The 26649-nt window shown below is 35.3% G+C and overlaps 2 protein-coding genes across 5 annotated transcripts; both read left to right on the forward strand.

Annotated features, from left to right (window-relative positions):
- The first annotated feature begins 515 nt into the window (after positions 1-515).
- LOC149936400 (nose resistant to fluoxetine protein 6-like) lies at positions 516-20189 on the forward strand. 4 transcript variants are annotated; one of them, XM_090154637.1, is made up of 16 exons: positions 516-734; positions 1380-1986; positions 6293-6630; positions 7231-7373; positions 7435-7528; positions 7593-7686; positions 7759-8051; positions 8121-8217; positions 8583-8681; positions 10143-10308; positions 10582-10661; positions 11849-11968; positions 12395-12515; positions 12586-12772; positions 12838-12980; positions 19052-20189. In XM_090154637.1, exons 3-16 carry the CDS (start codon positions 6387-6389, stop codon positions 19322-19324), a joined length of 2154 nt encoding a protein of 717 aa, XP_090010763.1. In that variant the 5' UTR covers positions 516-734; positions 1380-1986; positions 6293-6386; the 3' UTR covers positions 19325-20189. The 4 variants fall into 4 exon arrangements, with proteins under 4 accessions (XP_090010763.1, XP_090010761.1, XP_090010762.1 ...); XM_090154635.1 differs by lacking the exon at positions 1380-1986 and having other exon boundaries at positions 517-734; XM_090154636.1 differs by lacking the exon at positions 516-734 and having other exon boundaries at positions 1148-1986.
- A 3652-nt stretch (positions 20190-23841) lies between these two features.
- On the forward strand, positions 23842-25027 carry LOC149936401 (anti-lipopolysaccharide factor-like). The gene is made up of 3 exons (XM_090153918.1): positions 23842-24034; positions 24567-24700; positions 24780-25027. Exons 1-3 carry the CDS (start codon positions 23901-23903, stop codon positions 24902-24904), a joined length of 393 nt encoding a protein of 130 aa, XP_090010044.1. The 5' UTR covers positions 23842-23900; the 3' UTR covers positions 24905-25027.
- Positions 25028-26649: the final 1622 nt, after the last annotated feature.

The raw sequence follows: 26649 nt of genomic DNA on the forward strand, positions 1-26649 counted from the left end.
TCGTTCTGAAAGGTAGATTAGACACAGTTTACGTATTTTCCCTACTCCTTTTATTGTAAATCATAATTTGAATTAATTTTAGCGTATACAATAAATGTTAAATAATTAAAACATTTACGCGAGTAATCTAATGAAGGAATATACACGTGAAACAAATTTATTTTTATTTAGGGCAATCCGAGGTAGTTTATGGACGAAAATGACTGTCGAAATAACTAGTAACACGATAGTTGATTGTCTTTTTGGACAAGACAGACCAAGTAGCGCCAAAACGTACACTAAACTGCAAATCAAATACTTTGAGAATAGAGTGCCATTATTTTAATGTTCAAGGATATTTCGTCGCAACTGTTGTGTATCTAGTAACTGTACACAGCAATAAACGCATTGCGTTTGCGGTCGTACGCCTACATGGAATTCAAGGATTTATCATTTGTTGGTTTTGTTTAATGGAAGAGGCTACCGCGATTGACGCAGAAATGCTTTCATTATAATATTTTGAAAGCCATTTTGGAAAATTCGCGTTATTCTGAATTCTTGAGTCTTGGCCAAAATTTTAATTTTATGAGATTATAAAGTGAAACGGCGGGGGTTTACGGCTGATCATTATGCGCGCTAGCCAGGACTGGTGAACGAGGTATAAAAGAAAATTTTGCGATAGATTATTTGGTAGATCATTTCAACGGAGAAACAAGAACGCAGGTTTTCATCGGTGATCAACCGCGAGTAAACAGGTAATTGTACTTTTTAGGCTTTCTAAGTTCAAGTAGAACTTCTCTGGTTTAATATTTACAACCAAACCAACGATAATTTCCACACTATTCTACTGTTTAAAATAATTTTTTTTAATTTTTACTTGATTACTAAATGAGGTATTGAAAGTCATAACTAAGATATGATTCTGTAATTTCGTTAGAAAATAATATATAATTTACAAGTACAGTGAAGAATTTTAAAATGTGAAATTTATTTTTATGCCAATTTGAAGCGAAAAATGGAGTCTAATTGCAAATATTTACTTAACTCTATATGTAAAATTTGGTTTTGTACTTCAACACTGATAAATTGTTGAGGGGTCGGAAGTTTTTAAAAATTTCATAGTCCCGTTCACGAAATGAATTTTTAAAAATATTGAAATGAACCTGAAAACCCTGAAATAAAATAAGCCCGAATATATATAAAAATCCAAAAATTAATACGAAAAAGCCCCCAAGTCAATTTCAAAATCGAAATGGTTCTCTAAAATTTCAAAATCCATTGTACCCATGGGAATTTTCAGAAGAAGAAATCTAAAAAAGATTAATTTTAGAAAATAGAGACGTAGACTTTCTGACTCAGAAAGGGAAATGAGGTTGAAGAACCTGAAAATTTCCCTGCAGATTTTGCGATCGCATTACACGGAATATGGCAGTGTTCGTATCATCGACTTGGACGAATGATCAAAATATAACAGCAAGGTTATCGGAAATCGTTGGATGAGTCAAAAAAGTAAACGAACTCGGTCAGGAAAAAAAGAGGAATAGAGTTGACGAACTTTCAATGTCAACTACACATCGACTAGCGCTCCGTAAAGGGGGACTAGGTAATCTCGCTAGATTAGGACGCAATAACAGTATACATATTCCACTATATATCGAGCACGTGGTGGATGCTGTTGTATCTGTTTTCTCAATGTCATCTATCCGTTCGCGGTTCGATGAACTTTCGTAGTTAACGCTTTGACGCTACTCTGCTGAAATTGAAAGTCGGTGTCTGCATTGGCAATTATTACCGGAGGCGGGGGGAGGGGACACTGGAGCGGGATAAAATGTAGGTCTTTGGGTCTGTTGTGCAGAGATCCCACCCTCGCCTTGCCGCGAGACTTCATCGAAACAGCTGCTTGCCAACGTATCGGACGTCCGCTGATCGTTCTCTCGTCGGCTGAATTACTTCTTTCTCAACCGGAAAGTAGGCCTACCTGTCCTGTTCCGCGTAAATTACGTAAAGGTGAGTTTCTTTAAACTCTTATTGCTGATGTAAATGGTACCGTTATTACAACGGTTGAATATAAGGCTTGTTTGTCTAAAGTTTGTCACAAAGTCAGGTAAGTGTTCTTTGGATTACAAATGATTAAAGGGAGTATGAACTAAGTCAAAAATCGTCTACTTGATTTTTTACGTAATTAGCGTCAATCATCTCTACGTTCTGTTAAACCTGGTGGCGTAAATGTTAAATTTGTTGATCCACCAGAAACATGGAAGTTCGTACTCCCTTTGAAATGTTTGATTTCAAAATGTGTAATATATTGATCCCTTGGCGTCAATATCTTTAAAAAGGACTATATATAAGACTCTTATTCATTAGACTTTTATTAATTTTTACTCAAAGAACACATCTGAGCTTGTAAAAGACTTATTAGAAACATCCTGTTGATTGAAAGACATAAAACCAATATAAATAAATTTGTAGACGTAATGTATTGCGCAAACTATGGTTAGGACGGTTCTTTAAGGCTTGAATAGAGTTAAAAGTCCAAAGAATTGTTTGATATTTAAGGGTGGGGCTAATAATCCGTTGTTTTGAGAAGATATGAGGTGAAGCCAGCTGAAATTTGGCCCGACTTTTTAAATTATTATACGGTCCTTTTGTGTTCCTTTTGCATTCACCGTCAGATTTTGATAAATTGGATTTTCTTATCAGCTAAATCGTATGGCCTTCCGAATATGGTTCCTTTGTCCAAACTATAGAATTTTGCAAATCTTATGTTTATTGGTAGAAGAAAAAATCTTGGACTTGGATTGGCTAGCGCGACGAGCTATTCGAGGGCTAAAGTATTTTTTAATATTTCGGTCCGGACCCCATTCTTGCTTAGAGGGATTTCATCAAAACGTGTACTAGACCGCGCTAAAAAGTAGTTATAATTTTATGAGGCTTTATTAACGCTAAAATGTACCAGACTTTAATTAAAACGAATCAAAGTACAATAATTATTTAATTATTAACTAATAAGTATCAATTATATAGAAATACCAATCGCTAGTACAAAATTATAGTTAAAATAAATAAAAATAACATATTTTAGTGCACTATAAATATTTCTTTTAATTAAAAAAATTAATTAATTTTAATTTTTATAATTAAAAGAAAAATTTATAGTGCACTAAAATACGTTGTTTTCATTTATTTTAACTATAATAAGTATCAAATTCTTACCCAGAATCCACTAGAAGAGCGAAAGTTTCTTGGAATAGAACACCAGTTTTCAGTAATTCTATTGGCTCTTTGCGGTTACGTAAGATCATTTAAAAACAAAGTAAGCCTTACAAATTTATTAGTGAAAGCTAGAAAGCACCTTCATTCCAAGACTACCTCTATTTACTTTTGATAGTAGAAGTAACGAAACAGGAAGCGAAAGGCAACATCGAAATTATCGATAATATGAGAACGATATAATTACCAACATCGTTATTGCCAAATGCGCAAAATCTAGCACAAATTATCGCGCAATAGCAACGTAAACATTCTTACATCGCACAAAATTTCAGTACCAAAACATATTTACAATTAGGTTAATTTAAATGTTTTGGTGTCCTCGTAAAATACGTCCTTACCTTAATGGTACAAAAGCAAAATAATTAAAAATATCGTAAAAATAATAGATAAATAAAACAATTATTACGAATTATCAATTATTACAATAATTATCGATTTATATATTGTCTTGAAACTAAATTATTTGGTTATATATTATATATATATTATATATATATTATTATATTATATATATAAAACCAGCATTTAGTTTCAAGACAATCTTCCGATGCAGCGTTTAGTTTCGAGACCAGTCTAAGACAACCTTCGTGTTCCGATGATGAAAGAGTTAAAATATGGGTCGTATAATTAAAATTCACATAGATAATTTTGCCAATGTCAAGTGAAATTAACGGGGTAGAAAGTGGAAGGACCGGCCCTGAGGGAAAGTGAGAACTTGGATTGAAAAAAGGGGGCCGTAAATCCTTTCGGTGAGCAAAGGGGTAAATAATATATACACACGATATGGGAAATTCCTCTACCTGACCTAGCTAGTCAGCCGCGGAAAGTTGTCAAGAACCGTCGTAAGCAGCCCGCGATTTGATCGGATACTACGGTATTAGGAAACCCCTACGCACGCGGTTGCAAATTGGTAAATACAGTTACATCGAATTTACTAGATCTGTCACGCTCACCAGGCAGCGTATTGGGATATTGTAAGTTGTAGCAGCCCTAATTCGCGTTTAAGGAGCTTTTGCTAGTGTTAATTTAGTTACGCATTGAGGCCAAAATAGTCATGTTATTTTCTCCGTTAAACGTGGGATGATCGGCTCAGTTTGGTCTAATTAGTATTTTCAATTCGAACGGACCTCGTTTTCCTTTCATTTCTCCCCCTTTACTACCCCTCGTTGTAGCTTGCGCAATGGACTCACGCTGAGGAGGTGATGTTCCCATTGTATAAACGGGAGTTGATGCTGACAATTGCGAGTAATGAAAACTGAATCTCTGATATTGAGGACAGGAGTGTTTTGCCCTCTCGAACTGACTATACAGTAGTTGTTTCGGAAATGGTTATCGGCTAATCGCGAAATGGTTAAAGATTATTTTAAGGACAGTTACGCTCGTATGTCGATCAAAGAGTAATTTAAAGCTGACTTAAGCTGCTTAGAAAGTTACAGAGCCAAAAGCGAGCGGTAAGAGTAAAACGTGTTTTCAACTTATTACAATCTTGTTAACATTTTATAACTTTGGGACGTTTTCCCTTTAACTACAGTAACGAGGTAGATACAAAATTTTATTGATAAGATAAGATATAAATTTAGGATAAATTCGATAACTGCTATCGAGGGCGTTTTTCCGAGTAAGTCTCTAAAGGAATTCTTCGTTAAGTAATTATGACCGAATTTCATTTTGTAGAAATAACTAATCCATGTCCTTGTTGGTATTTAAGGCTTCTGTAAAAATAATTAAATCAGTAGCAGCGTTTAGACGATGCTAATATTATAGCAAATTTATTGGTTAATATTCTGAAATAAGCCATTTAAAATCGTAAGAATATTTCCCACGTTCTCAAGTTAGGGTACTTACAAGATCGTTTATTACGGGCCCAAAATTTATGTTTGCCAAAGAGTCAATGTTATAAGGTTCATTGCAAAATACTCACCCTAACATTTAATGAATTTTCGGTTTAATCACTCATAGAGAAAAAGAGAAAAATATTAAATCTAATCAGGAAATTTTTTAACCTAACTAAAAAAGAATTATCAAGCCTGGCACTTTTTTATTTTTTAAATAGAATACAATCAATTGCTTTTTATATAAGACTTAATACTTAATTGCTTTTTTTAATAAATTTTTTTATTTTATTGAATTTATTGATTTTTAACTATTAAGGCCTCTTTCCCAGTCTAATTAATGAATACTCTGCTGTATCAGTTATATAATTCAAAATTAAATCTTAATTAACTTAAATTACTATTTCATAAACTTACGACGTTAGTGAGCAACAAAATTAATAATGAGACGAGAAAAACGGTTTAAAATTCGCAACATAAATTGTTTTAGAATCCAAAGTTTCGGAGGTCCTGAAGAACATCGAACACTTCCTTTCGTCAATTTAAAACTGTAGTTCCGTCTCATTATAATTTTTCACTATTTAATATTTTAATTGGATCATATTTGCTTTGGAATTCTTTAAATCATATTTTTTATTCGTTTATTTCAATACATTACGTCCGGGAGTGTCCAAATGGTCGATCCCGACCTTCAAAATATTACTTCGACCTTTAAAAAGATTGTCTTTAAAATCTCAAACTTCGTCACCTCCTGTAATTTAAAGCAATGATTATTTTAAAAAAATCGCTTGATTTAAATGAAATAGATTCAAATCTGCCAACCAGGGTTTAAGTAAATGTAGTTGTAAACAATGTCCTCCAAATCTCAGCCTGCAGAAAGGCCCCAAGGAAGTTTAGTCAACCTGTCGAATTTGACGAGACAAAAATAAAGATATTCATAAACTCATGGGCCCCAGCTGCGTGACTGTCGCGAGGTCATTGGAGTTCGTGGGAGTCAAATGCACGGTGTTACCGGGAGAGTCGCTCATTTTGGGGGGTGCGAAGGGGAAACAAGGTGAGGATTAACAACGATAACAGTGGACAACAAAGTCTTTATCAATCGCCCTTCAAAATTAACTATCTCCTGAGTTGTAACACGCTCGTAAATTCGGCTATTTTTAAGTGGAATTTCTCATAATGTGTCTATTTCTCTTCCTTATCGCGGACAGACCGAAACAAACACGCAAAGACGGAAACAGATAAAAAGTCGCTGACTCCGGTAACAAAGCGACCATTGTCAAGTTCACCTCTCTCTAGTCAACAATGATCAAAATGAAGATGATAGGGATAGTAGTCGTGGTGCTTTGGACCACCGCGACTCATCTAGCCAGTGGTCAAATCACTCACGCGGAGCTGATGATCCGGAAACTGGCCGATGCCTCGCTCTTGCCAGTCGTCTTCGAGGGAGCGGAAGTCCTTCAAATATCAGATATTTCTCAGTCTTGCAAGGACAGTCTGAAAATTTTTAAAGAGTCCATATACAACGGAGAACAGTGGGCTATTACTAGTAGGTGTTTTGTTGGCATCATTTCTCCGAATTTCTATTGTCCTAATATTGTTAGAAATTAACAAATAGGCGCTAGCATAAATTATTCATGTCTTGTTCAACTTGTTAAAATGTTCCACGCGCTCTTTAATATGTTAGCGTAAAAGGCTCGTGCGTTCTTTTATATTTCAGGAGCACGCGCGAAATTACTCGAGCCCGTTTACGCTAAAATATCAAGACGCGCGTGGAACTTTTTAACAAGTTGAATAAGATATAAATAGAGTTTGTGCTAGCGTCTATTGCACTTGTCAAAATGCGTCTCAAATGATATAAATATGGTTTCGGCTATTCGAATTTAATTTTTGAGTTCGTTGGTGCCGCTACTCCAACAGCGGTATATTGTAACTTAACCTATATTTTTCATTCGTTGAAAATAAAATCGATCTTGTAGAAGTATAAATGCCATGATTAGATGATTTTAAACAGTAACTTGAAACCATTTCGTATTCAAATTTGGACAAATGCAATTCAATCTAAGGGACTGTTAATTTGTACATTTTGTCTTTCTCTTCTGTAATGAAATACTTGTTCTTAATGATTTATTTGTCCCTTACAAACAAGTGCTGGACGCTTCTGGGAAAATGGTATCCAACATACAATCTGGTAAGACTAGGTTCAGCGGTTCCCATCAGGAATGTTCAAGGGCTTCAACTGGACATGAGTGGTTTGGAAAACTTTGCAACACGGCTATTGCTTGGAATTGGGTATGAATAAATTCCTAATTCCCACCGACCGTGTAAAAGTAATAAAAACCTCGACTTACAGATTTCGGGTGGCTGGTTGAATCAAATTTATTTTTTCGACGTTTGCGTTCCGTCCACCTGTAGCGAAAGGGATCTGCAATTGGCAAACCTCAAAGGTAAGACGCGCCATAGTTTGCCTTAAACGTTCCACACATGCTAAATAAGGACACATTCTTACAGGATTGAAAAGCTCGAGTAATTCTAGTCTAACGGGGTACGATTTTAAATGTTATACTGAGAAAAAAGGTTTGGAACCTCAGCAAACGGCCGCAATGTAAGATATTCATTAGATCCATCCTTGGTACAACCTTAACGTTCAGATTTAATCTCGAGATTCTTTGAACAGAGTAATTCTGTCTGCGTTGGCCATTTTGGTGGTCGTAGGCACTCTCGTCGACTTCACGCGCAGATTCATCAGCAGTAGAAATTTCGACGCGGATTCGGAGAATGGTCCTAAAGAGCCGATTCAAAAGGGCAAATTGGAAACGGGTCTGACGGCGTTTTCCCTTTACACAAACGCCCAAACTGTCCTGAACACCGAAAGCCCTGGAGCAAGTTTGACAGCCTTGAATGGAATACGCTTTCTGAGCACAACTTGGATCATTCTTTATCACACTTTCTACCAAATGAACGCTATTGGTAAAATTACACATTTCCTTTAAATTAAGTAAAAACATTTTTAAGTTAATAGTTACGCATCGCTTACAGCGGCGAATATCAATGATTACCGAGACAACCGATTTCATTTCGCTTATCAAATTGTTTTGAACGGACTTATCTCGGTGGATACGTTCTTCTTCATTGGGTACAGTACCAGAAGTTTCTGAGACAACACCTTCGGGAAAAGTATCCAACTGCCTATGGCACTTATGCTAAAAGCGTGAAACGTCATTTTAACGTAAATGTCAAAAGAAATAACTTGACGGGAACGGGCTGAACCATGAACTATTTTCGGCTGGATACTTCGTTCCGAAGGTTGTTTCTTAATAAAGGGTCACGGAATTGTTTGAACTTTGAGGGGTCTCAGAATTTTGAAAAGCGAGAAGGTATTTCTGAGTCACGTGCCGGAAGAGAAAGAGCTACCGTGAACTCGGCGCGAAGTTTTCAAACGATTCAGTAGATCTTTAGGTTTTGAAGTGAATTACCTAAATTATCATTATTGTTTCACAGGGGACTTTTGGTAGCGTACGTAAACCTTCGAAAATTGAGAAAATCTTCAGTTTTCACGTGGTGGGACTTTTTACAATTAGTAGTTCACCGATATTGGAGGTAGTGTAATTAATCATCTAACACCAATAAGCCCTTCAATAAAACCGAGGGGTAAGACACTTAGGATTTTTGTGTTCACCGAGAGTTCGAACTCTGCAGAGTTCTCGAGAGTTCACGAGAGTTCTTGAGAGTTCACGAGAGTTCACGAGAGTTTGCGAGAGTTCGTGAGAGTTCTTGAGAGTTCTTGAGAGTTCTTGAGAGTTCTTGAGAGTTCCTGAGAGTTCGTGAGAGTTCTTGAGAGTTCTTGAGAGTTCCTGAGAGTTCTTGAGAGTTCAAGGGTGAGTTCCAGAGAGTTCATTGGTGAGTTCTTGAGAGTTCGGGAGAGTTCAAGGGTGAGTTCTCGAGAGTTCGGGAGAGTTCTCGAGAGTTCTTGAGAGTTCAAGGGTGAGTTCCAGAGAGTTCATTGGTGAGTTCTTGAGAGTTCGGGAGAGTTCAAGGGTGAGTTCTCGAGAGTTCGGGAGAGTTCTCGAGAGTTCGGGAGAGTTCTCGAGAGTTCTTGAGAGTTCAAGGGTGAGTTCCAGAGAGTTCAAGGGTGAGTTCCAGAGAGTTCAAGGGTGAGTTCGGGAGAGTTCTCGAGAGTTTGAGGGAGTTCTCGAGAGTTTGAGGAGAGTTCTTGGGAATTCGCGGGAGTTCTTGAGAGTTCTCTAGAGTTCAGGGGAGTTCATAAGAGTTCCAATAGCACACCTGAGTTCTTGAGTGTCTTACCCGTCGAATAAAACATCTTCAAGGAAATTGCCAAGAAGTAATATATACGAGATCCAGGACCTGCCAGTTACTGTTTCAACAGTGCTTGTTGAAATAATGGAAACTTTTCACCTGTACGGTATGCAACAAGTGTTTAGTAGTTGTTTTTTATGACATATTAAAGCGAGGTGAAAAGTTTTCATTATTTCAACAAGTGCTATATAAAAAGAAACTTGCGGGTCCTGGCTCTCGGAAATATTACTTCTGGGCGATTTCCTTGAAGATGTTTTATTGAAGCGCCTATTCGCACGATAAAACATTTTAGTTTTAAAGAACGGCTAGTTTTTTTAACCGACGCTTAGCTCCAAATATTTAAATCAAATAATTTCCCAACACATCCTTTTGATTGAACAAAACTAAATGCTAATACCTTTATAAAAAAACCTTTATTAAAGGGAATATAACCTGCAAAGTAATCTTTATGGAAGACCCCTTTCAGTTTTTCAAATTACCCTGTACAGTGGTGCCAAACATTTTTAAGACAAAGGCAAGAGCGGCCAGAGCTGCAAACGTTGGTGTTCCACACGAAATCCCTGAGGTTATGTTCCCTTTAATTGATATATTTTGAAGTAGTAGAAGTAGGTTTTTAAGAATTATGACTAATGTTCTTTGTCGATTAACACGCGAAATCTAGAAATTTTTTCGAGGAGCTTGAGAACACAATATGAAAGGGCAAATATTTAGCCTCGTACAGCTCAAAATGGACTAATTTTTCAGATTGACGCCTCCGGTGCTATTGGCCATACTGTTCACTTTCGCGTGGCCCTTGTTGGGTTCTGGACCAAACTGGACAACCGCTACGAATCCGGATTATCAAGGATGCACCCAAAACTGGTTTTCCAATCTGCTCTATATTAATAATTTCTACGGATTAGAGTTGCCGGTAAACAATACCACGATAAATAGGCCTTTCTATAAAGTAACATTGGGTGCTGCGTCACGGGTGACGTATCGATGACGTTTTACTACCAAAAGCCACTGGACATAAGAGTTAATTCGACGAGCCAACTGGTTTGTAAGCATAAACGGAACTGTACTTCTACGTATTTCGTGACAAATGAGCTACATAAAAACAAGTGCAGCTAAACGTAGCTTATTTTATAGAAAGGCCTATTATCACGATATATAAAATATCTAACGACTTCTTAATTATCAGTGTCTGGATCATTTATGGTATTTGGCAGACGATATGCAGTTCTACTTAATTTCGCCGGCGATTTTCTACTTACTTTACAAGTAAGCATCATATAGACCATGTTTCGTGCGCCCTCTATAAAGTCCGCCATTCTCCATCACCTAGCAGAGGCTGTAGATGGTGATTTAAAAAAATTCCTACAATCATCATAGAGTGCTTTACTCATTTTGAGATTAAAGGGGCGAGGGTTTTTTTTTTATATAAGTGCAAAATATTACTTATAAATCGCGTGGGGCCACATCGGCGTTTGAAAATTAAGTAGCTCCTCCTCTTTTGTATCTCATGATAGCAGATCCAGCCAATCATATTCTAAGACTTCTCAGACCTATTTTCGGATATCCAGAGTTAAAGTAGTCAAATTCAAACGCCAGGGTGGTCCTTCTTGAAAGTTGTATCTTAAGAATTAACCAAAATAAGTCAAATTAACAATGCCAATCGCGATTTGATAAAATAAAAGTGGGGTGGTGATGTGGTTAGCACTATCGCCTCGTAGCAATAGTAGCCGCATTCGATCCCAGTTTGTGGTACTGGGTGAAAACTCGTAACGACTCTTTCCGTTATAGCCCTGCTGGTTAGAGGGGTAGTTGTCTTCTCAAGATTATTGACTTGAGCCTTGGGTGTTAGCTTAACTGATTATTATTATTATTATTATTAAATAATGAACCGAAGTTATCGAAATAGAGCTCAGAATCGGAGGGCGTTTTCCTTATGAAAATGACGATAAAATCGGGTCAAATAAAAGCTAATTTCCATCCCCGTCTTTTGACGCGATACATTTATTAAATATAGGTGATATCAGAAGTAAATGAACCGAAGTCATCGAAATAGAGCTCAGAATCGGAGGGCGTTTTCCTTATGAAAATGACTATAAAATCGTGTCAAATAAAAGCTAATTTCCATCCCCGTCTTTTGACGCGATATATTACACTTGAGAATTGTGGGTATAGCTATTTCTATGTATAAAAAATGGTTTCATAAAAACCAAAACATTTTTTTTCGGCCTAGGAGCGGGCAAAATTTAAAATTCGAGGTCAAAATGTAACTTCATAAGGAAAACGCCTCCAACATGGGGAGTATAGCAGTCTGATAACTGCGGTTCATTTACTTTTGGTGATATCAAGTCAACCAAGTTAATTTGTCACGGTTAGAAATTAAAAGCGTCAATATCCTTGTTATTTTAAAATCTTCCATTGATATTAAAGTATTAATTTTGTTTTTTTATTTCTAGATATCCCAAACGCGGCATTGCGTTGAACGCAACAGTGCTGTTAGCATCGATCGTGATTTCATTCAGTTTAGGAGTTGTCTACGATCTTCAACCTACAACTCTGTTTTACCTCGATTTCACGTATGTAGATAGATAATTATTCAACCTTAGACTAATTCATACAGAAAGTTTTTGGCTCCTCTAAAACGTACAAATTCTTATTATTATCCCTCTACCGGCCGTAAAATGCTTAACTCACTTTGCGCATGTTCGAAGGTATCACATGTTAGGTAGCTTCTTCTGTTGCCATTAATAAGCGACACTTATAACTGTTTTGCGTCTGTTTTCAAAATCGAAAGATGTCGTTAAGAGCTGTAAGGTGGCGTAGCTTACGTCATTGTTAAGCAAGTCCACCCTTTCTTCGCACATGCGCAATCGCTATTATGCTTGTTCTTCGCTGGTAGAGGAATGGTAATACACGTTTAAGTGCTTATTAAAGAAACGTTCCTGTATTAATTTGTAACAATTTAGAAGTGCTTTAGTCATTTAAATAATAATTAATTGCAGTAAGATTTTCGACGGATTTCAAAAGGTCTACACTAAGCCTTACACTAGAATAGGACCTTATTGTTTGGGCATCTTCGTCGGTTACATATTAGCCACCAAGAATAGAGTCACTCTTAAACCGGTATGAACTCCTTGAAAAAAAGGATAAGAAAAGGGATTATGACCTAAAGGTGACGCGTTTCTTTTTGAAGGGCCTGCAAGTACTTGGTTGGTGCTTGGCTTTCGTCTGTTGCTTTTCCACAGTTTACGGGGTTTACAGTTGGAATCAAGGCAACTATGGCAACATTTACGTGAATGCTCTCTACATGGCTCTGCACCGTTCTGTTTGGTCTCTGGGGATAGCGTGGCTGTGTTACGTATGTGCCACCGGATACGGAGGTACTGTTCCCTCATTGCAAGGACTCGGATTGATAGTACCCTCTTGAATTCGCTTGATTTTACAGGAATAATCAACCGAATTCTTTCTTGGAAAGCCTTCGTACCGTTAAGCAAGCTGACCTACATAGCTTACATCATTCACCCGTTTGTTGTCAAAGCGCTAGTCGGCATTCAGAGTGAGAAAATCGTTCTGAATATGTACTTGTGGGTAAGTGTCTCTTGTATGAATAATTGTTTGTTAAATCAGCCTTATATGATATAAGTGTTACCTTAAGAAGCTCTTACCATTCTGTTCATGTCATTTTGGTGGATATATAAATATTTTCAAGTTCTGACAGCTTTTAAGATTTTCCAAACAAAAGGAGCAATGGTAAAACACCTATCATTATATTTTTCCAAATATATACTTTGTTAATGGTACATATGACAACAATTTATGAGAGCTTAGCAACATGGATAGTAGCAGAGCTTTGGTTTGGGATGCAAAAAGAATTGCACTTTTAAAAGTTGATTGGTCTAATTTAAAACCTAAATTATTTCGAGGGTCAATTATTAAGTTTAAAGTAGAAATAAGTAAATTGACTCTTTAGACTATACAGCAGAAGACGCGTAATTACCGGGGATTCATATTTTCTTATTGCGCGCTTAGTTGCAACGTTTCTTGGTAATAGTAGGTGGTTCCTTTTTGCCTGTTCTTGGACTAAAAGTGCCTTCATTTTAACCCAAAACGTTTTATTCGTCTTTTCAGGGGATGATAATTACTCCACCCCATAAACTATTCGCTTGTTCCGCAGTATTAGGGCTACTCTTTTTACTCCTTCTGGGAAGGAGGTGTAAAGGAGTAAATCGGATTTTGTCGTCTGCTAACCAGAATTTATCTGCTAAAAAGGCCACAGGCAGCCATTTGGAAAAACGTTTTTACTCCGATTCGAGCTATTCGCACCACAGAATCGGAGTAAAATGACATCATAGCCTTACTCTTCTTATCCTACTCCGAAATCCGGGAACAAGCGAAAAGAAACCACATACTACAGACGATTTTTAGCGTTGCTCATAGTCTCCCTCGTGCTCGAAAAGTAGGCTCCTTCCCCTAAATTTCGAATAACGGGTTCCCTAAACCTAGGAGCAACAAACACCGCACCCCACACACCTAGGAGCAACAAACACCGCACCCCACACACATAGGAGCAACAAACACCGCACCCCACTCAAGGATAACGCAACAAACACCACACCCCAGACACATAGGAGCAACAAACACCGCACCCCACACACCTAAGAGCAACAAACACAGCACCCCACACAAGGAGAACGCAACCCAACAAAAGTCGTCTATTTTTTTGTGTATAATTTTCATTGGTTAGACGCCTTAGCACCTGCTGCCATCGGAAGGGGAAAATTCGGAAAATTGTCTTCCCCTTTTCCGTAAATCTTTCAGCGTAAAGGCTCGTCCAATGAAGTTTGTACACAACACCGCGTTAGCGTGTTTAAAGGCTAGCTGCGTCCTCCTTGTGTGGGGTGCTGCGTTTGTTGATCCTAGCTAAAACTGTCGTCTTCCTACGTGATTAAAGCACCAGTGGGAGTCATTTTCTTTTGGCCCCTAATGCCTGCGGATCGTGACGCCAAGTCACTAGGAAAGGCTAATCCACAATCGTACTCCATTATTCTTACAAGTAGTGTAATGGTAAAATTGACTTTTAGTAGCTATAGCCCGTTTTCGTATAACATATCACGTCAAACATCTCACATCTGATATTAAATATTCTGGATTCATGGCCTAGTGCATGGATAGCTCGACTAGTTACGTTCAAAATTTCATTCAAATCGGTTAATGTTTACTATAAGTTAACAAGTTGGCAAGCCAAAATATACCTCTCCTCGGAAGAATTGTCCCTAGTGGTATTAATCTCTCGAGATAACCCTTAAAGATATATCTCCGCAATTCAGAGTTCTTTACTAAAAACGTAATCCCGGTTCAATCCCGCAAAGTATACAATTTAATTATAATTAAAATAATTGAGACGAAACAACCGAGTTTAATTTATTCAGAATATTATAAATTAAGTAGTTACAACGTTCAGTGAGTTACACGAACTAGAACAACGCACAACTGAATTTAACCCTATTTACAGAACAAGTTTATCAGTTAAATGTAATACGAAGCAAATTTTAATGAAAGAAATATCTACAGAGGGTATTTGTATTTTTCTCGCTTACGAAATAACAACACAAAAAACCTTCTTTAAACCACTTCACACGAAAAAATGATAATTAAAAGCCAACAATACCGCCCAAAAGCTCAACACAATCAAAAAAATTAAAATACAAAAACCCAATCGACCAAACTTTGGAGCCAAATTGACCAATAGAAAAATATATAATAACAACCCAATCAATCAGGCTCAGAGCAAAAATAACGAATAGAAAAATATTTAATAATATCCCAAATTATCAGGCTTCAGATCAAAAATAACGAATAGAAAAAATTTATAATAATATCCCAATCAATCAGACTTCAGGATAAAAATAGCTCATAGAAAAATATTATTACGCAGTCGAGTAATAAATTAATTCAAAACCAAGCAATAGAAAATAGAAAATCAAGAAGCGCAACACCTTACCATTCGCAAATACGAATTTTCGACGTTATTATAATGAAACCGGATAAGCTTTAAGCCACGATGTAACCACTTTAAAGGTTCCACTAAAACTGAACTATTTCGAAAAATAGGCTTAAAAAACCAACAATACCCAAGAATAGACAAAAAAAACGTTATCTCGATCAGTAAAAATAACATAAAACCCTTACTTTGCCTGAAACCCAGATACTTTTTATATTTTAAAACAAGATTTGACCTTTAAAATTTCATAGGTAAAACATGTAGACTTTAAAAATTAAAAAAACAAAGTTCAATTAACAATATATACAGATATTGTATTAATCCGTTTAGTAAAAAATTAAAGAAAAAATATACAACAGAAAAAATCTTTATCTCCATTCATTAAAAAAAATACCCAACAAAAGTACCATAAGACCCTTCCTTTCCTTGAAATTCAACAACTTATTATTTTAAACAAGATTAAATCAACATAATTTAATTCGTAAAAAAAAACAGATTAGGCCTTCATAAATTCATTCATAAACAAGTTGGCAAGCCAAAATATACCTCTCCTCGGAAGAATTGTCCCTAGTGGTATTAATTTCTCGAGATAACCCTTAAAGATATATCTCCGCAATTTAGAGTTATTTATTAAAAATGTTATCCCAGTTCTATCCCGCCCGGTATAAAATTTTAATCATAATTAAAATAATTGAGACGAAACGACAATTTTAATTTATTCAGAATATCATTAGTTAAGTAGTTACAACAGTGAGTTAGACGTACTATAACAATGCACAATTGAATTAAACCCTTTTTACAGTACACGTTTATCAGTTGAATATAATACGAAGCAAATTTTAATGAAAGAAATATCTACAGAGGGTATTATAACGACCGTTCGCTTTTTGGTTTATAATTTTAACGGAATCGGGCCGATTTTAATTAAACGGTAGTTTATCGAAATTTGGTTAAAAGAATATTCCCTAAGGCCGCGCGATAAATTTACGAGAATAATTTCCCGTCGCCGTTATATCGAAAATTTATTTGATTCGGGATTGCCAGAACTGTAATGTTTTGGGCGAGTGATTAGAAAATAAAATGGCAACCAGAATTACGCAAAATTATAAATGTTTATTTTTATGGAACGTTCTAGATTTAACTTTCATCAATAACCCAACAATATATATTCCTTCTACGTAATTGTACAGAACTGGTACTCAAGTGTCTAAGACTAGATTTGTCTTAGTTCATCGTGATTGAAAAATAAACCAAAACACACTTACACTTAAGTAAATATCATAAATTATACTGAGTAATTTTAACTAATTTCAAACTACCTAGCTATAAACTGTCTTAATTAACAGCTGGGAGCTGTTCGCTACTAATTACTTCCAATCTACTTAATTAGCCTCACAGGTTGAGTTGATAATTTCAAGGGTATAATTAGGTTATTCCAATTCAAAAAATAATAACAATCAATTTTATCTTACAGCTGACTTGAGTTAGTTCACAATTACTTTAACACTTTCAGTCTTAAACACGCACTGTTAATACACTTAAGTCCATTCACTCACGTTCCAAACGCGAAACACAATTTAACTCTTTTCTTGACCGAAGACCGAACATACTAATTAAAACCGCAAAGTTACCTCATAATTTTTGACCAACACCAGGACCCCGTCCTGTAGTAGTTCGTCTGACAGCCAAGAACTAAGAAAGACTATATCTTCTATATTGATTGCAACGGCCTTATATACTTTTATTTTGTGGTATTTTTGACCCGTCGAGATTTGACTAAAGTTCGAAAAATTGAAGAGATTATATTTTTTACCCGGTTTGCTTGATAGTTCTCCACACGGTGGCGCTATATTATTACTTTGATATAGTTTCCGCGGGAGTTTTGAATAATTATCCTTTTTCTAAGCGTTATTAAAGGTAACTACTTTTTGTGTTTTAACGAAATTTTGTTAAGAATTTAAAAAAAATTTAAAACAAAACAAAAAACCGTACCAAAGAATAAACAAACAAAGTTCAATAAACAATTGATACAGATATTGTATTAATCCGTTTAGTAAAAAAACCTGCCTTATCATAATGGTTCCTTTACTTTAATATTTTCCCTAAGGAAGTCAATGGCTCGGCGGTGAACTATCCACATTGTTACAATGCGACCCGAGTTCAATTCCTGATCACGATCAAATTTTACATTAATATACTAAAATATTTAATTAAATATAAGATTAATATAATTAATAAATAATTATTTAAATATAAGATTAATATAATTTATAAATATTTAATTAAAAATAAGATTAATATAATTTATAAATATATAATTAAACATAAGATTAATATAATTTATAAATATTTAATTAAATATAAGATTAATATAATTTATAAATATTTAATTAAATATAAGATTAAGATAATTTATAAATATTTAATTAAATATAAGATTAATATAATTTATAAATATTTAATTAAATATAAAATTAAGATAATTTATAAATATTTAACTAAATATAAGATTAATATAATTTATAAATAATTAATTAAATATAAGATTAATATAATTTATAAATATTTTATTAAATATAAGATTAATATAATTTATAAATATTTAATTAAATATAAGATTAATATAATTTATAAATATTTAATTAAATATAAGATTAATATAATTTATAAATATTTAATTAAATATAAGATTAATATAATTTAATTAAATATAAGATTAATATAATTTATAAATATTTAATTAAATATAAGATTAATATAATTTATAAATATTTAATTAAATATAAGATTAATATAATTTATGAATATTTAATTAAATATAAGATTAATATAATTTATAAATATTTAAAATGATGTAGAATAAATTATAGTACCTAACGTTATAACTTTGTAAAGGACATTCGCCAAAGCTGTTTTTTAGAAAACACCGTAAATTAACAAGCGTTGGTGGCTGAGTGGTTAGAGTACCCGGGTTCGATTCCCGGCCGGCGCCAAAAAATCACAAATTGATACTAAGACGAATACCGTGTACAATTGGTGGAAACCCTGCCATTGGACGTTGAGAGGTTGAATAACACTCAGCACTCGGTCCGTCCCAAAGTTATTAAGAAGAAGTTGGAGAGAAGAGTCAGAAAACGCCCATACAAACACAACAAACTCAACATCCACAACCGTCATAACACAAACACAACAGACTCAACACCCACAACCGTCACAACACGAACTCAACATTCACAACCTACACATAAAGAGAAGCTAACCCTAAACATTAAAAATTTTATCTTCGAAGACCTATTGGTCCGAGTATTTCGTAAGTTTTATCATTAATTTAAACTATGTCCCCTAGGAGGGGTTTTACAATCACCGTGTCTGTCCGTCTGTCTGGGCTGCGAACGCGTACGCATTTTCGGGGCAAAGTGTAATAGACTTTTCTACTTTTTCGCGTAATTTAACTAATGTTCACACTTTGCCTTAAAATCGATTCAAATCAATTCAAAATGGTTTCGAAGAAGTTGTGTGAACTAGACTAAATCCTTTTAAACCGATTCAAACCGTTTTCTACCGCTTATACGTCACGTGTAAACTTAGCTTATGTCGACCGCGAGACGAACATTTTCCATAGTTGAGTTCAATAACGCATTTTTTTCCATATTTGCAGGTGATAATCTACGTTGGTATCGTCGGAGTGTCGTTCGGTCTGGCTTTCCCGATAAGCCTATGCGCCGAAGTCCCGTTCGTGTCGCTGGAGAAACTAGTCTTCCCTTGCTTCCACCAGAAAGCGTCATCGCCGGGGCCATCCGACCCCATCAGCATTATCTCCCCGCCCAATTACAGCAGCATGGGCCGCGACAACGAGGCCTTCACCATCGAGGCTTCCGTAAGCAGCGCTGGAGCCAATGACCCCAACCATGGTGCCGAGAAACTGCTCTAAGCGCACCGTTCCCCGCAATCCGCTCGATCAGTCGCTTCACCAATCGCACCGTTAAACTGATTTCATTCTGTGTGGATAAATTTGGGTATTCGTCTTATCCAGGAATATAACTTACGCTATAACCAATGATGGAGATTATACACGAATGCAGCTTGGCCATATTTTAACTGGCCTATAATGAGTATTTTCAGTCACATTTCGAACTGTTTCATTGATTAATTATGTTGTTGAAGAGCCACACCTGAGTTTCGATTTTACTATTACGAGGTATGGAAGGCGAGGACCTACGGATATATGAAACCCAGGTGTGTCGCTTTAACCACTCAATTTACTAGTCGGTTGTGAAATTTTCTTTGCTACGTTATTCAAAAATGGGGCTGAACTCAAAGCAGACGACGCAATCATCGTTAAAAAGAGCGTCAAACGCAAATTATTTTCATAAATGGTTTTAGAGTCGTCTGCTACATCTTGTTAAAGAAAGAAACTGTATGGTACGAGTATAACAACACGCGTGTCGAGAGCCCCTTTGTGGATGTCTTAATCCTGATTTTTCGTGTATAAAATGTATTGATTTCTACAATAGATTTTTTTAGTGATTTCTTCCTCGGGCCATGTTGAGAGTCTCGTTTGGAAAAAGGAATTTATTGATCGAATCAAGAAATGGATTAAAAGATTTTATATTGAATAGATCGATCCCCCAAAGTTATGTATACTCATCATACAATTACTATTGTTGTTGTTGTTATTATTGAGCTTGTGATTTTTTTCACAAAAGCGAAATCTTATAAAACTACAATCGATACATTCCATTTAAAAAGCATGAAGCACAAAAACAAATTGTTGAATGTAACTGTTAAAATGCCAAAAATAAAATGTTTGAAAAAAATTACGTTTCCTTTTCTTTTGACACGAGAATGTCTGAATATTCGAGTTTAATACCGTGCAATGGTTAATCGATATACCGTTTTTGTGGTACGATTTATTAAATTAAGGGTTTTTTTAAAGAAAATTGGAGTTTGATTTCTTTTAAATTTTGATTAATTTTTTATTTTCAATTAAAAATTATTTATTTAATTGGAACTAAAATTTAAAATCTTAGCCAATGGTGAAAACGTTTAATATTCAATTTCCAAAAAATTATACAAAGTCATCTATTTATTTTGTACATAAAAATATTTTTTTTTAATAAAAAATTTTAAATAAATGATTATATTTTAGAGGTGCCTACTCACACGGAAGTTGTATTTCGGTTTGACACAGAAAAGATGGTATAACAATTGATGTATTGATCAAAGTTTTGTTATATCAAATAAACAGAACACACAAACCCAAATATTTCGATTATACTAGTAGATCTCGCTCGGTAAGCGTGTAATGTGATTACAATTCTTGGTAATGACTAGTCTACCACAATGCTTTGGAGATTTTCATCAAACTAACTGGAAAGGATTATCAAGACATTACGAACAAAATTTAAATGTTTACTTACTTAACAAAATAAAAGCCTATCAAAGGCTTAGTCAAAAACGCTCGAATTCTTACGATAAAAAGTAAAAATTATAATAATACACATTTTATAGTGGAAATTGAATTGATCTTCAATTTAGTTTCAATTATGAGACACAATAGAGTCTGTCTATAAGAATACCTATAATTGATTTTACCTTATGGCATTTCTTTAACGTTTTGTGAAAACCAACGCTTACAATAAACCTTCATATTTGGAATAAGAGAGTTATGTCAGTCAATCAACGAATTACGGGCTGAAGTTAAAGCATTACGTCAAGCCGCAATTTCCCAATAGAAAACGAACAAGAGAAAATATATTCTCCGAAATATTAAATCCGAAGATATTTCCTTCAAGAGAAGACGGCAATCTAAATTTTCCCAAATTATTACCAATCATATTTTCTGATTTTTAGACTCTGTACAACAAGCGAGACATTCAAAACGGAACTAAAGTAATGAGATAGAACGTAAGTTGTAGATTGAACGCGAAAAGCGTATACGTGTATAGTACGAAACTTTCATAATATCACTCAATCCTGGAAACTCGATCTAATAAAATCACTATTATCGAACAATAATAACATTTATCAGGCCATTTCAATAGTTTGCGCCACGGAAAAAAAGATAAATAAAGACCCAGTTCCGACTGTCATAACTAAATTCGAGATAATTACATGGCGAGAGAGAGAGCTCGGAAAAACCAATGTCAAGAGCATCCTCCGATTTCCAGTTGGTCTTATGCCTTTCTAATCACAGTCTGTCAATATACACGTTTGTGCCGGACTTACGAATTCGTAAAAGAAGAAGCCATAATAAAATGTTGAGAAATATCCTTGGATACCTACAGTTGATCTGAAGATAATCATTTGGTTAGATCAGGTTTATAGTTTATATCCCCCGCAAACCAGTAACCTGATCTGAAATTGTATCTTATTCATCCCAAGCTGAACTTATCTAGTTCAACGCGCCAGATTCGAATAGCTGGACATTCAAAGAAATCCCGTACACTTTTGAAGAAATCCTAAATCCAGCCTGAATTTCTTCATAATCCTGAGATTTTTTTTAAATCTCCCAATCCGGCAAGAAATTTATAAATACGACGGGAAATCTCGAAATCCGTCGAGAAATCTTGAAATCCAATGATAAATCTTCAAATCTAGCGAGAAATCGATAAATCGAAAAATAATAAAATCCTACGAGAAATCTAGAATCTAGGACTAAAGTTAAGAAATCCGAAATCCAACAAGAAATCTTGAAATCCAGCGTGAAATCCCGGATTTCAAAATCCCGTACACATATTTGGTGAATGTCCGACCCCTCGAGCTAAACAGTTATTTGACTTCTACATTTGGTAGATATACATGTATAATTTTGTGAAAGTAAATACAAATAAACAGTCATTAATATTTCGAAAGGAATTTCATCGGAAAAACTTGTAACGTAAGCGCCATTTAAAATGCCGGACTATGTTTTGCCTTTCACAAATTGTTGTATAACCGCTGATTTAGAATTGCCTCGAAATAGCGTTTTCCCTTTACCTTAACACTCTGAGATTCATCTCGTAAAGCAATCTCAATTATGTGACTCGAAAGCGCTATGAGAGCGTGAAAAGAATTCGCCATTTAGAATCTCAAGCTATTTCAATCTATTGATGGCTAAAGTATACACACCTTTAGACTTATACCTTAAATATCTCGTTTCACAGATCAAATTTTAAAAATATTTAATATATCTACAAGTGGTATATGAAATTCATAGTTCGAGTGAACCAGGGCCGGATTAAGACTTTATGGGGCCCTATATAGGCCCAAGTTAATTTTGGTGCCCCCCTTTCAATAGCGAGCGAAGCGAGCTAGGCGCTTCCTCAATTTATAATTGAGAAATGGAAGGAAAATTAATTTTGCTGCAAGATTTAGTATGTCGTCAGGGGCTAGACGGCAGTCCGTCAGAGAATGTGACTATCAAACGTTTTTGGTTCATAGGGGTGGACGCATTTACTAAAATTACTCCGGAAAATATTTTGTGAAAAGCAAATGATTAAAGTTTTGTACTTTTTTTTTAACCCTCTTGGTGTCCCTTGTAGGCTTGGTGCCTTAGGCCTAGGCCTATTAATACGGCCCTGGAGTGAACTGCTTTATTTTCCTACCAGATTTCATTAGCAACTTTCCACTAACTAAATTATTTTACTGAATTTTGAATCACCAAACACATTTTAAAAATTCGAGATGGAGTAGATTACACGGACAACTCAACATTTGCCCCCAATATCGTTGCTGAACTCGAGTTCCTAAAACACATCGCGTTTTTGTTGCAAAGATTTCTGGTCATAACTGTCGATGAAAATTACTAGTAGTTATTAATACAAAACTAATTATATTACTACAAAATATGTCAATTTACATTATTAAATATATTTAATATTAATTTTTCTTATTAGTTTTACGTTATTAAAAGGATGTGTACGAAAATTATGAAATTTAAACCTTTGGAGAGGCCTCGGTTACCAAAACCAGCCTTTGCTCAACAAAGCACCCATCATTTTGTGGAACATTTTTCTCCATTTGCACGTAGCAACTCGGTTTGCTACCCGTGTTGGACATCAATATTCTGCAAGAATATTGGCTGATGTTTAAACCTTAGAGGGACTACTTGTTGGTGCATTTTCTCTCGCATCAACTGGGGAGAAACCGCAGCCATCCGGTTCGGAAATTTATTCTTCCTTTGATACCAAAATAAACAGAGAAACGCCAACAAAAGGGAAAAAAGGGGAAGCAGTTTAGAGGGGAAAGCCGTGAACACAGACTTCAGACACCTTTTAACTTCGCCAGCCTTTCACTTCCTCCATTCCGAAAATTCGACGAAATGAGAATGTTGCGTCAATCGGAGCAAAGTTTTGCCGGGTTTTTACCAAAAGGTTATCAGCATGCAAATCCCCTCCCGGGTTTGTTTCCTATCGCTCTCCTCCCCGAGACACTCTTCCACTATAAATATCTCTGGACATCCTATCGACTCTTCACAACAGCTCCAATCATCTTGGATCTCGCACTAGAAATAACATATTTGCAACATGAAATTCTCCGTCGCTTTCGTCGTCCTGTCGTTGACTTTGTTGGGATTGGCGTCGTGGCCAGTCGCCGAGGCGCAGATCGAAGGAACTCCCTGGGGAGCCATCGCCGGTGTCGTCGTCCAAAGACTTGGAAGGTAATTATAGCCACTGAGCGTTGTTTCGACTTTTGGGGGATTTCTTGCAACTGAATGCTCGGAACTTTATTTAGCATTCAGGTACGGCTACAAATCCGCTACTGGGATATTATTAATATATTTGTAAAAAAATTTTAAACGAAATCGACGATTTTTGCAAAACGGTTAAATGAGGTTGACGCTTCATGCAAAGCGGGTAAATGAAACTAATGCTTTATAACAAAGTGTTAAATGAAGTTTGTGCTTTATGACAAAGGGTTAAATGAAGTTGGTGCTTTATGCCAAACGGTTAAATGTAGTTAGTGCTTTAGGCAAAATGGTTAAATGAAGTTAACGCTTTACCAAAGACTTATTTTATGTGGTCCATTTCTAAAACTAACTTTACTAACTCAACGGGAGAACAATAAAAATGGTTCGTGGACCATAACTGTGTTAAATAAGTTCAATGTTTTTAGAAACCACATGCTTCAGTTATTATTTTATGTGTCAGTAGGCACAACAATCTCCTAACATCTTAACTTTTGTCTTGCAGTCTTTTCGATGAAGGGGCCTTCGAGCTTTTCGGGCACGCCTGCAACTACAAAGTGAAGCCCAGTTTCGCCAAATTTAAGCTGACCTACAAAGGAAAGGCTTGGTGCCCCGGATGGACCTCTATTGACGGCGGATGTGAGTACAAATCCTGTTCATTACCCCCTCTGGGATGATATTAAAAACCCTATGACAATAAACCCTCGTTTATTAACAGCTCGTACCAAGAGCAAGAATGGAGCGATTGAAAACGCCATCAAGGATCTCGTCATTAAGATCAAAAACGGAGGCTTGGCTTCCGACGCCGACGCTCAAGAGTTCCTCAACCGATTCAGAGGTTAAATTTCCAAAATATCATAACATTTAATTGACCTTTTTATAACAAATACTTTTGCCAATGTGATAATATTTTACCAATTGCGTCTGTCTTAATAATTTAATAAAAATTTTGTTTTTAAATTTTAATATTATCTCGTTATTCAAATTCTACGAAGGTGAACAAACGAAATATATAAGAGGAGTAGCAACTCGGTCGATTTTTCTTCACGGTTTACCTTCAATTACGGTTTGGTCCTTGGCCTCAGTCTACCGAATATTTATTTATTACCTACTAGATTTAGAATCCCAAGATACATTTTAAAGCTTTGTCAAAGCTAAAGTTCCAATTCCTCTTATTTATTTCTATGAATGAAAAGAGCTATAAAAGTCGTCATGAAAACCATTTTGAAAGTCATCGTGTAAGAAGTTAAGAACACGCGATGTTCCAAATTATCTCTATATGTTTTCAGAATGTTTTTCCCAATAGAACTGGGCAAAGTATGACTTCAGTGAATTTTTAATTTATGGTTACTATTAAATTAAATGTCAAAAACAACATAGAGGTAATCAGTCCTTTTTCGACAAATGTCAAGGATACATTAAGAAATTCATGGATTACGGGTTTGCGATATTTTACATGGTTATTTAATGAGTCATAACTTTTGTAAGGCTTTTTTGATTTAGTTCAAACTTGGACCAATTATTTTCAACATTACCATCTGCAGTTCTGCGACAAAGCTTAACATATACAAATGTCTTTTGAACCGAAAACGTTTTGATAAATCTGCCAATTTGCATAGAACATTTCCATTATTAAAACACGAAAGTCAACAATAAAATTCAAATAGCATAGAGGTTATTCATTTGGGAAGTCACTGTGGAGACAAGGCCTAATGGATATCCAGTGTCAACAAAAAAGTTCGTTATTTAATTAGCTGAAGATAATGATAAGTAGGAATTTAGATTATTTAGTCATCACGTTTATAGATACTTCATTTGGAAAAATGAATATAAAAGAGAGAAGTTTGTATACGCAACCTTCCATTTAAATTAATATTTCGACATGAAGGCACTAGGATGTTTATCGCTGTTAACGATGGTAGGATTTATCGTGGGTCAAAACATTGTAGTAATATACAATCGGAGCAATATTATGTCAATGTTCAACAGAAATAGCATACAAGAAATGCTCAAAATGGGAATAAATATCGCGAAACTGGCGAAAATTTTGAAAGTTCCGCGCGCCAATCAAATAGACAAATTGATAAAAGGTAACAATTTCGACAAGATCGCGAAAATGTTCCAAAAACAAGATTTCTCAAAAATGTTCACGATGCAAAATATTCAAAATTTGACGAAAAATGGCATCAACATCGGTGAGATAGCCAAGATGTTGAACATCCCAGGAGCCGACCAAATCGACGCTTTGACGAAAGCGTTCGACAATCCCATCACAAATCCAGATAAGTTAGGACAAATAGTGGATAATTTGAAAGGCAAAGTTGAAGAGAAGAAAACCGCCAAGTCAAGTAAAAATTAATAAAGCTTCGATTTTTGTTCCGACAACGAAATAAAATGGATTTCAACATATCAAAATCCGTATCCCTAACTTAATTAAATAGTGTCGTCATTTAGAATTTGCAATCTATTTCATTCTATCGGTTTTAATTTTTGGTATAGGAGCAGTTATTGACATTAAGATTTAAGACAGTTTTTACCGAGGGGTAAGACAATCTCATATAATCTGTACACCGAGTTCGTGCATTAAG

Source organism: Leiobunum rupestre, chromosome 7, assembly GCF_980474605.1.
Source record: "Leiobunum rupestre chromosome 7, qqLeiRupe1.1.hap1, whole genome shotgun sequence".
Classification (NCBI taxonomy): domain Eukaryota; kingdom Metazoa; phylum Arthropoda; class Arachnida; order Opiliones; family Sclerosomatidae; genus Leiobunum; species Leiobunum rupestre.